This window comes from Lissotriton vulgaris, chromosome 3_2 (genome assembly GCF_964263255.1).
Source record: "Lissotriton vulgaris chromosome 3_2, aLisVul1.2, whole genome shotgun sequence".
NCBI classification, from domain to species: domain Eukaryota; kingdom Metazoa; phylum Chordata; class Amphibia; order Caudata; family Salamandridae; genus Lissotriton; species Lissotriton vulgaris.
The window spans coordinates 227,304,862-227,323,258 of record NC_141690.1 but is presented as its reverse complement, the minus strand read 5'-3'; the positions used below and the strand labels follow the sequence as shown (position 1 = coordinate 227,323,258).

Genomic DNA, 18,397 nt, shown 5'->3' with positions numbered 1-18,397 from the left:
CTCTACGGCATCGGACCAGAATGCCTCAACTCACGTCTGTCCTTCTACACCCCCTCCCGCCAACTACGCTCCTCCAGCCAAGCCCTCGCCACTGTACCTCGCATCATCAAGACCACCATGGGAGGCAGATCCTTCTCATACCTGGCTGCTAAAACATGGAACTCACTCCCCACTTACCTTCGCCTCACCCAGAACCACCTAGCATTCAGAAAGCAACTTAAAACGTGGATATTTGACAAGTAATCCTCCTCCCCTCCCTAAGCGCCTTGAGACCCTCTGGGTATGTAGTGCGCTATATAAATTCTCTGACTTGACTTGACTTGACTAAAGACTGTAAGTACAACAGGGCAGGCCTGACTTGTATAAATCTGGCTTCCTTTAAAACCGGTACTAAATATTTATTTCTTGGCTCCCTGAAGATACTGCAAAACATCATAAAGTGCAACGTGTCCTGCGTTGAGAAATCATCACATTTACATGGGGCTCCTGATCTGGCATGCTCCAATGCTGGAAGCAGCCCAGCACGTAAGGAATTTGATTAAATCTGAATTTAATAAGGAGATTTCTATGTAACGGTTTGGTAACAAAGGTAAGGTAAGGCTCTATGGATGGGGATGATAGCAGCATGTAGTGTGATCTTGCTGATGTTTTTGTCAGCTCGATTCCTCCTGAGCCAACCTTACATTCTCCATAAAGTGTTTTTTGACCCATTTGATATCCTCAACCCTGATAGAAGATGGCAAGTTAAATAAACCTGGGCGACCAAGTTTTTCAAACGCCAAGCATACGTATTCTAACCGGGGGATTTTCTTCCTTTGATCAAGAGACATGGCATCCTTCAAAATAATGTGATTAAGAGATAATTCCTCATCAAGCCATAACTTTAACCAACACGTTAAGGGAGCCAATCTCAGCTTGTCTGATATATAATCTAGACCCAGCTCTGCATGCAATGAGAAAGTGGGGGTGGATTGGGGAACGGAGAGTAGTTGACAAAGGAATTTATTTTCTGCCCTTTGTAAAAGATCGTTGGACAAGTACCCCCATAGGGGTGCGCCATATGTAGCTATAGCAATACATTTTGCATTGTATATTTTTAAAAATTGCCTCCATGGGTCTTCATCCCAGCCTGTTCGCAAACCCCACAAGGGCTGAAGCGGCTCTAGTCATGGCCAGCTTTTTTAGCTTAATCTGTGACCCCAGGTGCCCTTCTCATCATAAGTTACGCCAAGGTAAGGGAACAATGTAACTTGGGACACAACCTCTCCTTTACAGTACAGAGGCATAGTTTTATGCCTCTTACGGGCCACCACCATGGTATGAGACTTCTTGGTGTTGATCTTGAGATTTAACTGGTCCATAAAATTACCAAATGAGTCTAACAAGCGTTGGAGACCTACCCCAGTGCGTGCTATCAGGACAGCATCGTCCGCATATAGGAGAGCTGGTATTTTCCTCTCTCCTACACGCGGAACATCCCCCTCCACAGCCATCAGATGTTTCTCAAGCCCGTTTATATAGATCGTAAAGAGGAGAGGGGCCAGGATGCAACCCTGCCGAACCCCTCTTTCCGATCTAAAACAGGTGGTGCACCTACCCTCTTTTGTCACTCTCACTTTGGCAAACAAGTCCTGATGTAGGGAGGCTATAAAATTCACCAGCGAGCCGTCCACCCCATCTCCAGCATAACTGGCCACAATTTTGCCCTATTGACCATATCAAAAGCAGAGGAGAGGTCCATGAATGCAAGAAACAAAGACCCCTCCTTGGCGACTGTATACTTAGAGATCAATAGTTGCAAGTCCACAGTTCCCCTCTTATCCCTAAAACCATACTGTAAGTTTGACAGTCCCTCCCCCTTCTTGATGTTCTCTCAGTTGGAACAATAGGACTCTGCCAAGGATCTTAATCGCAGAGTCCAAGAGGGAAATGGGCCTGTAGCAACCTGGGTCATCGCGCTGGCCCTTTTTAAAGATTGGCACGATAACCGCGGTTGCCCAACTTTTGGGGAAAATATTGTTATTGGCCGCTGTGATGACCTGACTTAGGACACCTGCCCACAGTTTTGGAGCAGACAGGTAAAAATCACCGGGCACCCCGTCCGGGCCTGGGGCTTTCCTTTTAGAGGTCTCTAGGATAGCCCTTTCCACCTCTCCTGCAGTGAAGACCAATGGAGCGCACACTAAGGGTTCCCACAGTTCAGTTTGGTTAGTCCTCTCCCCAGAACCACGGATTGTGCCAAAGTGGGATAACCACTTGTCATCAGGTATCACACAATCCATGGAGCAGTTGTCTGACTGAGAGAAATGGTTGATTCACGGTGGCCCAGAACAATGAGCTATCCCGGACAACTGCTGAGGAAGTTAAATTGTCCCAGACTGCTTCTTTGAGAGCTTTTTTTCTCCCGGTGATGGTTGCTTTATACACCCTTCTTGCTTCTGAGATTCTACCCCTGTCTCTCGGACTGCATTTCAGTGCCTTCATAAGTGACCTGTGGGCTTTTCAACACTTGTCGTCGAACCACCTGTGGAGTTTAGGGGGACCTTGAGTACATTTAACAATTAGAGCGGCTGAGACCTCTGAGCAGATTAATTCGAAGCTGCTCATGATAGCTTCAACAGGTGTGCCTACCTCCTGGCAGATCGCTATATGGGGCCCAATCTTTGGTAAGATTTCCTGCATGAATTTCTCAGGGACCACATTTGCCCATTTTAATCTGCGTCCTTGATCTGTGGGACGTACTGACGGTCCCGGGACATCCCCTCGTAACTTGGTGTACAACCAGCCCTGCCCCTGTACCACTAACAGGACAGGGTTATGATCGCTATAATCTACAAAAAGTGCATTATGTTTCTTAACTCTGGATAATATACCCGGTGACACAAAAATGTAGTCTACTATAGAACCGGGGGATGTTCCCTTAAAGGTAACTGTCCTGTCACCCCTCTCCGTGATATTTGCTTCAAACAAGTTATACGATGCCATTAGTTTCTCGAGAGCCTCCCCCCCTTTAGAATGTTCAAAATGTGGCATCTGGTTATACTGTAGGTCTTCCCAATCATCAGTTCTACATAATTCATTGCAAGGATGTACATTAAAATCACCTAGTAAAACCAGCTCTAAATTAGTGTGATTGTTCAAACTATACAATGAGAGAAAATTATCCAGCCCAGCCAAGTGTTCTCTTTCATTAATTCTCTCCCAAGCATTATAGAAGTTTATAAAAAGGATGGTACAGGCTGGCGAGACAACCCATTCTATGGCTAAGAGATTAGATGAGTCACAATGGATCTGCCTAAGGCTGCCCTTCAGTTTGAGGGAAAACAGGGACATTAAACCCCCCTTGGCTCTACCTGATCGGCTTGGGACTGCGGGTGTAGTAAAGGTGATGAAACCATCCACCCAGAAGTCGGGGGAGCTATCCCACGTCTCCTGGCATGCAATGATATCGTGTGCCTTAATAAACTCCAACCAGGATGTGTCTGTCCTCTTGGCTCTTAGGCCTGCAATATTCCAGCTAATAATTTTGCAGACCTCTGCTTCTATAAGTGTGTTGGGCATAGGGCATATATTGTGTGTAAGAGCTGGTTATCAGTCCATTTCCTCTATATCTGAAAGAGGGGCATAACGGTTGGTCTGAGTCACTGACAAGAGGTCATTTCACATGGGTTGGGGCGCCTCAGACGGCGTGATGTTAGGGGACAAGATGCTTCCAGGGGTGGTTTGTGACTGTGTCCTGGGCCTATGCCCGCTTGCCCAAGGGCGACTGGTCTCCCTGCGACTAGTAGGGCGGGTATACCTTGGTCCCCAAGCCGGTGGAGAGGGCGGGTAGAAGTACCCTAACGGGATAGGTCTCAGAGAATCTTCGCTGGTAATATTAGAACCATCCCAGAACAGTCTATGGGCCACATCGGGGATATTAAAATTTACAATGATACAATCGCCCTTAATGTGTTTATCCCTTTTCCCAATCCATCTCACCCTGCGAGCAAAAATCACATTATTAGCTATATCAGACCCACCACTGCATGACCCTGCACACCATGATTTTGCCTTGTTTACAAGGGCCGATGATGATTCCAGCACCCCTTTTAACAGTGGGGGAACGCCCACAAATACAGCCACAAGCGGGGCTGCTTCTGGGGGTAGTTCAGTGGTTGGGTAGCCAGGCTGTCTGTCCCGATACACATCACTCAGTTTTGGTTTGCTGTCAATTGTCTGAGGGGCTTGCTTAGGGTTGGTTAAAAGAGTTCTTTTAGCTGTTTGTCGTCCAGTCCCATTCGAGTCTTTAGTGCTCCCACCGCTAGTAGGTAAGGGGTTCGCCGTGATTATGGCGTCTGATGGTCCCAGGTCCCTTAGGGCAGTTCCCCCGGCTAGCTGTAAGGATATAGTAGCAAAGTCTTTTACTAACTTATCGACTAGGGGGCCTTTAGCCAATAAGCCAGATAGGCAGGTGTTGTTTCCACAATGTCCTTGGCTATATCTACAATTAGAGGTTCAATGCGTGAGGTGAACAGGGTTTCTAATTGATCGTCCAATGGGCTCTCTGACAATAAGGGTGTAAAGAGTGTACCCCCCGTTTTCTTCCTCTTTTTCGTGGTATGCTTTGCGTCTTTTACTTGTGCGGCCGGGCTCTGGAACTAAGGGGGCCATAGTACTGGTGGGTGAGGTGGACCCCACTAGGGTCACAGCTGTAGTGGGCTTTACAATCAGCACCTCAGGGTCCAGAGGGATTGGTGGCGCCGCATCTGGTGAAAATGTGTGTAGCAAAGGTGACGTTGATGGAGGGCCCAGTTCAGATTCGGCAAGTGTTATTTCTTTGGTGAGGGCTGTGGGAAGTTGGCCTGATATGCAATGCTCACTATTCTAGTGATCACTATGTATCAGTCCAAACAACCCTTATTGATGATTGGTTGTAAGTTAACCGATAGACCAGCTATCCTAGTAGCATGGACAAGAGCAGTCTTCGGGCTAAACTCCAGAGGGCGTGTTAAGCCAGCTGTTATACCATCACATATACCCCTTGCACACCAGTGAAAGGACACCACACAAGTTGTTATGAAAATAAACAGTGTATTTATTTAGATCACAACAGCCCTGTACTCTTTATGAGGACAGGGTACTAAGCACACAACAAAACTCTTACGAAAATACTTTAAGTTGCACAATTACACAAATGCCCGAGGGGCACGGAAAACCATATACTACAAAAGTGGAATGTGAAATTACTAGCAGGTAAGTACTAATCTCATAGGGTTTGGAATCGCTAGGACTGGCCTACTGAACCTTCAGATTACTAGCAGGAGGCCTAGGGGACTCGGGTGCAGAGTGTGCACTCTCACGCGGGATGCGGGACAAAGTCTATGGAGGCTAGTAAAAGCAAAGTTAGTGTTCTCGGGCGAACCAGACTAGGTAGGTCAAAAACGAAAGTGGATCTAGGCACTTAGAGAGTTGTTTTACGCTGGAGCACCGGAGTACTCGGTTTACCTAGCCCAGGGGCTGCGGCTGCATAGGGTTCAAGTGTCGTCGGAAACCCTCGTTGATGAACCAGGAGCCTGAAAGAAGAAGTTGCTGGCAGGCGACCAGTGAAGATTGTTCGGTGGATCCAAGCCTGGATCGAAGATGGAAGACACCTGTAAGCAGACGAGACCAAGTCCTGAATCACTAGCCAGTGATCAGATGGGCACCAGGGTGGCACCGATGGAGTCACCTCGACCAGGTGAGTGGGCGACGCTGGGCTCTGCAGTCTCACGGACCAGGAGGCGTTGTCGGTGACCAGGATGGAGGTGCGAGCTGTCCCACGATGGTTGCTGCTGTCGACGTCGCTGGACCCAGGATTGGGACAACAAGTCTTGGCAAATTCAAGCCCACGCGGTGGACCTAAAATGGCGTCTGGAGTGGACCAGGAGGGTCCGGGGTGCTCCTCTTTTGGAAGGGAGCAAGGGCCAGTCTGGAGCAACCAGACCAGCGGTGTTGTTGTCGTCGGTCGCCGTCGGGAAGGCCACAAGCCAGCGGGCTAGTAGCCAGACAACGTGGTGAGCAGCAAAAAGCAGAAGGGCCCCACGCAGATCTGGTGGATGCTGGAGGGCTGTACTTCGGTGCTGGAGCTGCTCAGGGTTGGGGCTTCTCGGACCCCAAAGCACTCACCAGAGGATCCCTCGGCGGTCGTGCTGGATAGAAGTCGTGCAGTTCTGATGATGGCCGGTCCCTCGAGGTCTCGTCGCACCTACGGTTCTCAGCTTAGCTGTAGAGGTAGGTAGAGGCCAGAGGTGCCAGGGAAGCCGGGTCTCGTCGTGCTGGTCGGTCGGATTCCAGAGGAGGGACGTGCAGCAAACCGCAGTGTTCTTAGATGGTGCCTGCGGATGCAGGGTGACTACTCCTTAGTCACAAGGGAGAAATCTTGAGAAGAAGTCGAGAGTTCCTTTCATGGAAAGTAGTTTTAGGATTCAAAGATGATCTAATTTGGAAGGGTCCCCACTCCTGCCTTTATCCTAAAGAAAGGGGTGGGTACGCGACTAGGTCCTGCCCTAGGGGTGGGACCAGGAAGGGGGGTGGTTACACCCCTCTCCCATGCCGGACTTTCCCCAGCTCAGGGGCTGGTGTGCCCCTGGAACTGGTTCTAGCCGGCCTATGCATAGTGAGCACCGGGGTGCCACTTGCAGTCACCTTCCTCTAAAGCCCTGCCTACCCAGGATACACAAAACCCTGTCTGGGATGGTGCTAGCACCGCCCCTGACAGGAAACCCTTTGTCCAAGCTCCCCTCGCTGGAAGGACTCCCAGCTGCAGGGGGTCAGACTTGTGTCTGTGGTGGCAGCATCCATTTTGTGATGCTGAGGCTTGAGTTAACTTTAACCGGGGTTCACAGTTACATACATGTCGTGTCCCTCTAGAAGGGTGGAATGCTAACCCCGTCGCCAGAATTGGCGAGGGGTTAGTATTCCAATTCGTATGACACCTTACTCGACATGTTTTGATAAAGCAATACCAGAGTTGGCATTTACCGCGAGGATTATAATGCACTTAAGAGTATATGGTATGCGTTATCATGGAACAGCTATTAGGCCTTGGTTCCGCAAGCTGCAAACGGGCTCAGCTCATGCCAGAGCACCATCTCACACGATTCCAAGCACTCTGCCTTCAGGATTGTCAAGGCCTGCCATAGGAGTGACTGATAGGAATCTATGTGTCCATTTTAGGGTTAGATATAGGTATACTATATCTATAGCAAAGGGTGATTACACCACCTTGCCCCAGCTGTCGTGCAGCCAGTTGTGTCAGATTTAGATGGCCAGCCAGGGGTGGCATAATACATGCTGCAGCCCCTGGTAGGCCCTGGGTACACCTATGCCCTGAGTTACAGGGTCTGATAAGGTGGCCCAGTACCAATTGGATAATGCACCTAAGGTACACGTGTCAATTTAGTGAGAGAACAGCAAGGCTGTGGGTCTGATTGGCAGGCCCACAGCCAGAGAAGTCGTAAACCAGTGAAGCAAAAAGCAAAAATCTGGGGTGATCATAGGATTGCAGACCCTACTCTCCTACAAGGGCCCCCACCGCTGAGGAGAGGTACGATAATATAGATTCAGATTGAGTGGTAATTTTTGCTTTCTTACCTCCCTGTTCAGAATGCGCCGTATCTTTTCTTTTGCCCATGATGCAGACTTAAGGGGGTGGCCCAGCCCGGCCACAGGCGGCCACAGGCGGTCCGCCCTTTGCCCGGGCTTAGCCTGGCGCTGCCTGCGCGCGTCCCGCGAGGCGGGAGTCACCTCCGGGTTTTGTGCGCCTCCGTGCGCGTTTCCTGGTGGGCGTCTCACCGCCGAGGGTGCTGGGGGCTGTAGTTCCTCTGCCGCGTGGTGGAGCGAGCGGCGGCCGTAGAGACCAGGATCAGCCCAGCGTGTGCCCCCGGTGAGTAAGCAAGTACCCCAGCTGTCCGTGGAGACCCCCGCTCAACCGCAGGGACCTCCGGCTTTTGTGCGCCTCCGTGCGCGTTTCCTGGTGGGCGTGTCACCGCCGAGGGTGCTGGGGGCTGTAGTTCCTCTGCCGCGTGGTGGAGCGAGTGGCGGCCGTAGAGACCAGGATCAGCCCAGCGTGTGCCCCCGGTGAGTAAGCAAGTGCCCCAGCTGTCCGTGGAGAACCCCGCTCGACCGCAGGGACCTCCGGCTTTTGTGCGCCTCCGTGCGCGTTTCCTGGTGGGCGTGTCACCGCCGAGGGTGCTGGGGGCTGTAGTTCCTCTGCCTCGTGGTGGAGCGAGCGGCGGCCGTAGAGACCAGGATCAGCCTAGCATGTGTCCCCGGTGAGTAAGCAAGTGCCCCAGCTGTCCGTGGAGACCCCCGCTCGACCGCAGGGACCTCCGGCTTTTGTGCGCCTCCGTGTGCGTTTCCTGGTGGGCGTGTCACCTCCGAGGGTGATTCCTTGGAGATCCCTCAACAAAGAAGATGGGACACTGGTCATCTCTTCTTGTTGTTGTTGCCGATATCGGTGTTGTTCCTGGGGTTGCTCTTGATAACCCCCATATTCTTCCTCCGAATCGTCTTCCTGGTACTTGACCTGTAATTGTGAAGGGCTACTGGCAATACCATACCGAATCTTCCTCCGAATCTTCCTCTTCCAGTAAGTGAGACGGTAGCAATGGGGAGACCTTGCTTGGAGATGTAACCTCCGGTGTGATAGGTTTTTTCCCAGGCCCCAACCTTTTTTTCTGGTGTTTTTTCCATCGTCGACGAGCCAGTCGACGAGATACCCATCGCCATCGTCAACCAAGTCATAGTCGCCGACGCTACAGTCGACGTTGTAGTAACAGCCGACGCTGTCCTCGTCGACGTAGTCGTCCTCGTCGACACTGCCGTCGTCGACACAGTCCTTGTCGACGCTGCCGTCGTCGACGCTATTGTCGTCGACGCCGCCGACACGGTCGTCGACGCCCTCGTCGACGGTGAAACAGTCGGCGATATCGTCGCCGACTGTGAAATCGTCTACACTGTTTTCTCACCAGCCTTATCCTTTTTCATCGACGACAGAGGAGTTTTCGCAGTCGTCGATGGTCCTTTCTTAGTCGACGGTCCCGTCGACGGAGTCGATTTCTCCTCAGAAGGCACAGAAAAAGATCGTTTGATGGTAATCTTGATCTTCTGAGGCGACTGTGGTGGATTTGAGGTGGCTTTTGCTCCTTTCACCTCACCAGCAGATCCCTTCTTCCCCTTAGATGAGACTGAAGGGGATTTTGAGGGACTGCGCCCTGAAGACCCTGGGGTGGTCTTTTTTTGGGGCCTTCTCAGGTCTTTGCCCTGAGGAATGTGTCTGAGGAGATCTACTTCTCTTCTGAGATCTTAGACGCCACAAATTCTTCCTCACTCTCACTCGAGAGGATTTCCTTCCTGGCTTTGACTTTCTGAAGCCAGATCAGTAGCCTTCCCTCACGATCTCTCAATGTCTTATTTGAAAAGGTACAACATACCTTACAATCTGCTGCCTTATGAGCTGGATAGAGACAGTAGATGCAGTCCTTGTGAGGGTCATCTGTAAACAACCTCCTCTTGGAGCAGGTTGAACAAGCTCTAAATAATCCTTTTTTCTCTCTCAGACATGGTTGATATAGAAACCTAAAAATCCAAGTCAAAATAGAAGTAAAGAGTTTGAGCAGAGCTCAAAGGAGACTCCCTAGCACAAAGTGCGGTAGAAAAATCTGAACGGCAGAAGGTTCTCTCAGGAGTGTTCTAGAGGCTGAGGAGCTCTGATTGGTTCAGAGAAAAGTTTGGGCCTTTTTTACACAACAAAGGCTATGGGTTGCAAAAGGGAAATAAGCCTAGGCCTCTTTTCAGTTTGCTACACTACTAAGCACTGTTTTTTTATATACCGGAGACTCCCGTCTCGACGACGAGAATGATTCAGGCATGTGAATCTATGAAAGTTCCAACACTGGAGTAACCCTAAGCTCCATCAAAGTATCCCTGTCATAGGAGTATAAAGAGGACTTACCGATCGGTTAATGACCAGGGATCGTGGCGCAGAGCGCAGGTCGAGCGCGGGTGGGCGCAGACGGACTTGCCTTTGACGCGTCTTCAGCACGCTTAAGCCACCCCCTGAATTTATTTGAACTTCCTCGAAAAGACTAGACCGCTGCCCTGGTTGGTCCACAAAATGGCGGACCTCCGTGGGAGAGCGCAAAATACCCCCAAACCACCAGACCTGGTAGTCCCTTACCCTCTCACAATTTTAAAATCAGGCCCCCTAACAAACTCCAAGGATAAAATTCAATAAACAGCAATTTGTGCAAAATCGGGCATTTATTTAAAAAGATGTGCAAAATCGGCAGTAAAAGAATGAGGATTGCTATGTTCCCTAGCACCTCTCCCGGCTCACGCCTCAGGAGTATTCGATCTATAATGGTCTTCTTGGATCGAAAGGACGCACAAGCCGTGCAGCTCCACTTGTCGTTTTCAGGTGATAAACACCTCATGATGGTCGCTGTGTGGAAATTTTTGCTCCACACCCGGGTCATCTTTTGAATGGTGTCCTTTCCATGATGTGTAGGCCTCACCACGTGGGTAGGCCCGACGGCCGTGTAGACGACCGGAATCGAAGTGATGAGGTTGAGTCTATGTATATTGAAGTTAAAGATTGTTTTTAGAAAGTTTTGCGCATCCAAGTCTTTGAAAAGAAGATTTTCGAACCGGAGCGGAAAAGTTGCATCCAAACCCAGTGGCAAAAAAAACCAATCTAAGGATGGAGCCGATGACCATGCACACTGTCGTCCAAGGGAGGAGTCGCCTATCTCGTGACTACAAAGACTTCTTCCAAGACGACAACAGCATGCAATCATCAGAGTCCAACACCAGGTGGCGATCTAATGCCAAGTTTACAATCTGCAGCTCATATGACTTGAACAAATTACTTTCCAAGCAGATCTAAAATACACAGGAACATGTACCTATACATTGGTACCAGGGCCAGAATTAACACTAAAGGAGCAACTGCAGTACAAATTGTGGAGCTCCCCCACCCCCATTTCACCCAATCTAGTGGCTGTGAAAAGTAACTGCTGTCAACATACCGAGAACACCATGGAAATGTGCATGGCCTGGTTGTTGACAACCTGGGCTTTGTACGAGATCAGCGCCCCACCCCAGCCAAGCCATAATTTCCGTTGACTAAGTATGGCAAACGAGGGTTGCCGGAACTCCTCCTAAGCCCTGGCAAAAGGTTCTATGCAAATTAATTTTTAAAACTCAACAACTTTCAAGCTAGACTAGGTTAACCGAAAGTAGGGATAACAAGTTAATTAAAGGGAAAAAACATTGAAGCACAGATCATCAGGGCCTACCCAAAAGAAGAAGGGGCGCTGAAACTCGGAGGGGAATTTGCTGGTGGGGGTGTATCCTGTTTCCGGTCTTTACTAGCCGGAGTTGCTGCTGTGCATCCTAAGAGCGCTTCTCCAAACACTGGAACATGTTGTGCAGGTTGTAGAATTGGAGGTGCCTGTAGGAAACAAGATTTAAAATATCAACTGCTAACCAAGATATATCAATAGCGCCCATTGAATTGAGAAATCAGATGGCAAACTATGCAATACTTTTATTAGAGGAGGGCAACCAATTTAGCACACTATACATTAGTAACTGACCCCAATATTTATAAAGGGGCCATCCAGTTAACAGTGTCACAATAGACCCCGAGTCCCAGCAGGCAAAACACTCTAGAATGACCATTATTGTCAAATGTTAAAAGATTAAGCATTGGGCAAAGAAGCCGACGTGATGTTAGGACAATTAATCTGAATGGAAGCTGATGCCAGAGTCAGGTGAGCAGCAGTAAAACAGCAGCAAGTCAACAGGTTACACAAGAAGATGTGTATGTCGCTTTATTTATACAAGTTCTGCTCCAGCTGCCTGCAGCAGATGTGGAGTCTTGTCCACGCACAAGCTATCAACTATACACAGACATGGTTGGAGGCTAGTGGACTGTTTAAAGTTGGGCAAGGATGCAAAGGGAGGCCAAGAGCAAACAATGATAGAGTTCACAAGTTGTTGCTTTTTAAATTTGCCAGGAAGCACAGTCCCGAACTCAGTTTATAAATAATGTTCAACATTTATAACTTTACTTTGGTATGTCGTATCATGCACAACTCACTCCCAGAGGATTATTTCGGCACCGCACTGTGCAGGCATGGGAAGGACTGTCTAGAACATGGGTACTCACAAACATTTCCGGGGGCCACATAATTTGGTCTATAGTGTGACCGAGGGCCCTAATAATGCCAGAGGGGTGTAAAGTGAATGTAGGGGAAGCAAATCATGTATCCCTAGTGGCTATCTTAATAAATTAAGGTGTTGCTAAACTTAAGGGCCTGGTTACTTCCTTTCCCAAACAGCAATGAACCTTTAAATAAGGATTTGCTGTATATTTAACTTTTATTTCATATTAGTGCGGAGTCGAGTAAACAGCAGCCCAATGCTGCTTCTGCCCAGGGGACCACAGGTAAACTATCACTGGTCTAGATCAACCAAGTTTTAAGCATCTTCTTAAAACTCCTGCAGTTGCGGCAGGTACAAATGTGGAAATGAAGGTTGTTCCAATGATGTGGGGCAAGTTATGAAAAAGCTCTGCCACCAAATCAGGCAGTCCGAATACGTGGAGTCTGCTGAAAAGCATTACTAGAAGATCTTAGCTGACTGGATGGCAGATAGTTCAGTTTTGAACGTAGGTACGTGGGCTGAGACTGATCTAGAGCCTTCGGTGTCAAGCAACAAATTTTAAAAATTGCCAATTTTTTTATGGGCAGCCAGTGCAAGTCTTTTAGAATGGGAGCTAAAGGTGACCGAGCTGGCAGATTACAACGGAACCGGGGAGCAGTATTCTAAACGACCTGTAGTTTAGCCAGCAAGACTTCATTAGCTGCGACCAGCAATGCATTCCTATCATCCATCTTGTAACAAAAAATGAGGATCGAAACCCATCAACTACGTTGGGATTGGGGTGAGAAGTACTATAAACAACAGATATCCCAACTGGTATCATTCATAGGCAAATATTAGGGATATGCACGCAACATTATCCACAAGGAAAAACAAGGAGCCTCTATTTAGTTATAGTATGTGCTCTTGGCATCATTTATAGAAACAATTGAAGAAAATTGGGAAGTAAAACAAGGTGAATAGTACAGTTATAACATAAATGTAGTACATAAATGTAAATAATTGGATCAACCCAAGTGGCACAAGGTGCTTGTGGTTTGTGAGTGAAAACCAAGGTAGCAGCTCTGGTGACAGTGTGAGCAGCGTGAAAGGCGCAACGTGACTGGTGTAAAAAATGATATACAGTGAATAGTTATCACAGTGTGGTTCTGATGAATTCAGTAGGAACAGTTATATCACAATTCTTTTTCATAGTTCATGAACCACTTTGTGAGGAAGCGACTATGATTGCGCTGGTGTTTCGATCCATAGGAATCAGGAACATCTTCAGGACAAGGATGGGATGAAGACAGTGCGAATGTCACAGTATACCGCTGTGGAACCAATCTCAGCGGAGGAACGTGGTACTCAGGCCGGAGATTCAGGCCGGTGTACGTCTCTCAGGCGCCGAGCTAGCCGTAGAGGCTGGCCGGTAGATGAAGTGCTCGGACCGGCGCTGTGTAGGAGTCGATCCCGACGTGATCGCGTCACCTAGGAAACGCCAGCCGCAATCTAGCATTCTGCGGATTCCTCGCAGAGGAGAGATTAACTCCAGAGAGTTCGATCACGTCGGGATAGACTCCTACACAGCGCCGGACCGAGCACTTTATCTACCGGCCAGTCTCCACGGCTAGCTTGGCGCCTGAGAGACGTACACCGGCCTGAATCTCCGGCCTGAGTACCACGTTCCTCTGCTGAGATTGGTTCCACAGCGGTATACTGTGACATTCGCACTGTCTTCAACCAATCCTTGTCCTGAAGATGATCCTGATTCCTATGGATCGAAACGCTGTCGACACCAGCGCAATCATAGGCGCTTCCTCACAAAGTGGTTCATGACCTATGAAAAAGAATTGTGATATAACTGTTCCTACTGAATTCATCAGAACCACACTGTAATAACTATTCACTGTATATCATTTTTTTTACACCAGTCACGTTGCGACGTTCACGCTGCTCACACAGTCACCAGAGCTGCTACCTTGGTTTTCTGCATACTTGAAGCTCATCAAAAGGGTGCAGTTGGATTCCCATGGCCTCGCACCACATAACTCAAGCTACACCCTCACAGACTCGCGACTAACAGCGGCTTACATTCATTCAAGCGTTACATCCATCACATTGTTTTTGCTATATTATTAGAACAGCTGTAAAGCAAACCAGTTCAGGCAATTAATTTGACAATTGTGCCCTTTTTACAAAAATCCCCCACTGCCCAGGTCCAGCACCCTACTCTCCTACAAGAAAACGAATAGTTTCTTACCCGTCGGTGTAGTTTTGCAGCTTTAAGATCTTTCTGGATTCACTATGCTGTGCATTATTCTGCGGTCTAGTGGTTGGGTCTGGAATCTTAGTCTTTTCTTTTTTTTTTGTAGCCCAGGTGGGCGTCGACGTCCCACCTTTTGGTGTCCTTCATGTGACGTCGGCACGCTTCCTGCGGAAGCTCCCACCCTTGGGCGACATCTTCGGATTCTTTTCTTCTCTTGTTGGTGTTCGGTTTCCGAATCCATGGCAATGTTCAAGTAAGTTATTTACCCGCTTTGACTTTTAAGTAGTTTGTTTCAGCATGGTCCTTGTTTATACCACCTCTTTCTCCAACCTCATCTTTCTGGCGGAGGTGGGTGGGTTCGCTAGTGAATCCAGAAAGATCTTCAAGCTGCAAAACTACACCGCCGGGTAAGAAACTATTCGCTTTGCAGAGTGAATCTTTTTGGATTCACTATGCTGTGCATAGACTTTGTAGCGGTTTGTTATTTTTGTGGTGGCTGGGTGGAAGATGAGCGTTGGCTGTTGAATATATGTTGAAGCACTTTGTCCTATTTGTGCTTCCTTGTTCATCTGTACATTCACACAGTAGTGCTTTGTGAAGGTGTCCACCGAAGCCCATGTTGCCGCCAGGCATATGTCTTGAATGGGTGTGTTAGCCAGGAAGGCTATAGTAGCTACCTTTTTCCTGGTGGAGTGGGTTCGTGGCCCCTCTGCTAGTTCCGGTCCTGCCCGCTTGTGGCAGAATGGTATGGTTTGCACGATCAATCATGCAATGGTTCCCTTATTTACTGGTTTACCCATGAAACTGTTTGCGAAGGACACAAAGAACTGTTTTGTTTTCCTGTGTTCCTTAGTACTTTCTATGTAGTGCATGACTGCCCTTCTGGCGTCCAGAGTGTGCAGTGCCCTTTCTGTGCGTGTTGCTGGTTTCTGGAAGAAACTTGGAATTTGTATTGTCTGGTTGATGTGGAACCCTGACACCACCTTTGGCATAAAGTGTGGGTCCATTCTCATCACCACCCTATCATTGTGAATTTGGATGTAGGGTTCCTATAGCGTTAGCGCTTGTAGTTCGCTCACTCTGCGCAGCGTGGCGATTGCCACTAAGAATGCGGTTTTCATAGTTAGCATTTGTAGGGAGGCCTTAAGAATTGGTTCAAAAGGCGCTTTCATGAGTTCCGTTAGGACTAAATTATGGTTCCATGCTGGTGGTGGCAACCTCTTTGGCGGTGCGATCCTCTTTACCCCTTCCAGGAATCTCTTTACTATCAGTGATGTAAAGAAGCTCTTGCCCGTTTCTCCTCTTGTGTAAGCGACTATCACTGCCAAGTGCTCTTAGCGAGGAGGAGCTCAATTTTGCTTCGAGCAGGTGCGTGAGGTATTTAAGCACTGTTGATTCCTTTGTCATCCTTGTGTAGCTTTTTCTTTCTGCACCATAGCGTGAACCTTTTCCATTTTGCCACATAGCACCTTCTTGCCTCTCGTAGTACCCTTATGGTGCTCTCCGGTTGTTTTAGATGTGCGAATTCTATGTCTTCAGGAACCATGCTGCTAGCCTGAGGCTCTCTGGTTCTGGGTGCAGCACCTCTCCGTTTTGCATGGAGAGTAGATCTTTTCTTTTCCCGAATTTGTGGGGTGTACTCTGCGTCATCTCCATGATCTGCGAGTACCATGTCTGCCTGGCCCAATGGGGTGCGACCAGTATCAGGGTCATGTTGCTGGTTCTGCACTTGCTGAGTACTTTCTGTATCAGAGGAATCAGCGGAAAAGCGTAAGCAAATGTCTTCGACCAGCTTATCCATAGGGCATTCCCCAGGGACCCCCCCCCCTGGTTGCGAAGTTTCGGCATTTTGCATTCTGGCGTGTTGCAAACAGGTCTATTGACGGTGTTCCCCACCTGCCGAACAGCTTTCTTGTTTCCTGTACATTGAGCTCCCATTTGTGGGATGCCGATGTTTGTCTGCTGAGCCAGTCCACTTCCACATTGTCCTTCCCTGGTAGGTGTATGGCTAGCAGGTCTATTTTGAGTGGGATGGCCCATCTCCATATTTCCTGTGGTAGTTTCGATAGCGGGGCTGATTGTGGAAGGCCTTTATTGCGAGGAAAACAGTCTTCAGTTCCAGGTAGTTGATGTGTTTGACCGCATCCGCTGGTGTCCACAGACCCCTCACTCGAGTTTTGCCATGTGTGCTCCCCATCCCTTCTGGGATGAGTCTGTGGTGATGGTCACCGTTGGGGTCGGTGGTGTTAGAGGCCTCCCTTCTGTTATGTTCCCCTCTTTCCACCATGATATCTTTTTTTCCACTGAGTGCGTTACAACCACTAGATCTTCCCAACGACCTGTAGCTTGTGACCATTCGTCCTGTAGCCATTCCTGAAATGGTCTCATGTGGAGCCATACGTTTGGCACTAGATGTATGCATGAGTCCATCATACCCATTATTTTGCTCGCCGTCCTCACTGTCAGAGCTCACCCCTTCTGGTAGAGGCGCGTTTCCTCCAGCAGTGAAAGTGTTCTCTTTTCGCTGGGGAACACCTTGCTCTGTAAGGTGTTGATCTGTGCTCCCAGGAAGATTTTTACTTGCTCTGGTTTCACTGAGGATTTCCCCCAGTGGATGGAGAATCCAAGGGCCATTAGTGTGCATGTCACTCGCTGTGCGTGCTGTTTGCATGTCTTGTATGAACTTGCTTTTATTAGCCAATCGTCTAGGTAAGGGTAAACGTGGATACCTTCCCTCCTTAGGTGCGCTGCGATTGCTGCGAGGCACTTTGTGAAGACCCTTTGGGGCGGATTTTAGTCCAAAGGCTAGGGTCGTGAACTGATAGTGATCTTTGTTGATGGTAAATCTCAGCAGATGTGTGTGCCCCCTGTTCATTGGGATGTGGAGGTAGGCATCCTTGAGGTCTATGGTGACCATGAAGTCTCCGCTTTGTATCTGAGGAAGTACCTCTTGTAGGGACGTCATCTTGAATTTTTGCGTTTTTATGTATTTGTTTAGGAACCTTAGGTCCAGGATGGGTCTCATTGTTTCGTCTACCTTTGGTACCAGGAAGTAAGTCGAGTACACTCCCCTGTTACTTTCCCTGTAAGGTACTGGTTCGATAGCCTCCTTTTGTAGGAGTTCCTTGGCTTCCTTTTGAAGTAGTTCTAGCTCCTTCTTTGGTAGCACCCTTCTTCTTGGTCTTTTGCTTGGCGGTGTTTCTTCCAACTCTATGCAGTACCCGAACTGAATGATGTTGAGTATCCATTTGTCTGTAGTTATTTTCTTCCACTCCTGGAAGAAAAGTTTAATTCTTCCTTCAACCGGTGTTACATGCTCGCTGAGGTTTAGTCAGCGCAACTCGTTGTTGTAGCTGTGTTCCACCCTGGGAGTTTTTGTATGGGTGTGCGGTTGCGTGACAGAGTCACTTAGAGGTGGGTTGTTGTCCCCCTCTTCTATTCTGTCCACGTCCATTCGGCCTCCCGCGAAAGGACTAGCCCCTTTGCTGGTATTGCCAGGGTTGCTTCTGTTGCCCTTGTTGTGTTTGGGTGTCGCCCTGCTGAGACTGCTGGAATGCCTGGTGCGACGCGCCTGGCTGGTTTCCCCCCTCTCCGGTTAGGTCTACGTGAAGGGGTGCCCCTCCTTGCTCCTCTGATTTGCAAGGCCCCCATGGATCTTGCAGTTTCGTTATCTTTTTTCAGTTGGGTGAGCTTTTCATCCACTGGTGCCCCGAACAAGGTCTCTCCGTTGAACGGGGTGTTCAGAATGTTGTGTTGCACCTCCGGCTTGAAGCCTGAGATCCTGAGCCAGGCTTGTCTTCTCTCCGTGCTGCCCAGCATCATTAGCCTGCTAGACGGGTCAGCTCCGCCCAAGGCAGTTTTGAGGCAAGAATTCACAACATTCTTCCCCTCCTCCATAGATGTGAAGCCCTCTGTTGGTATTCTTGTGGGAGGTGCTTAAGTAACTGGCCCAGTTCA

General features: G+C 48.9%; 1 protein-coding gene across 1 annotated transcript in view; it reads right to left on the bottom strand.

Annotated features, from left to right (window-relative positions):
• The window catches only part of KDM3A (lysine demethylase 3A), a 335,469-nt gene that overhangs the window by 211,669 nt on the left and 105,403 nt on the right, over window positions 1–18,397 (bottom strand). The window contains exon 9 of the mRNA XM_086964259.1: window positions 11,322–11,476. Within this exon, the coding sequence (XP_086820385.1) occupies window positions 11,322–11,476 (155 nt within the window). The remainder of the gene's footprint in view (window positions 1–11,321; window positions 11,477–18,397) is intronic.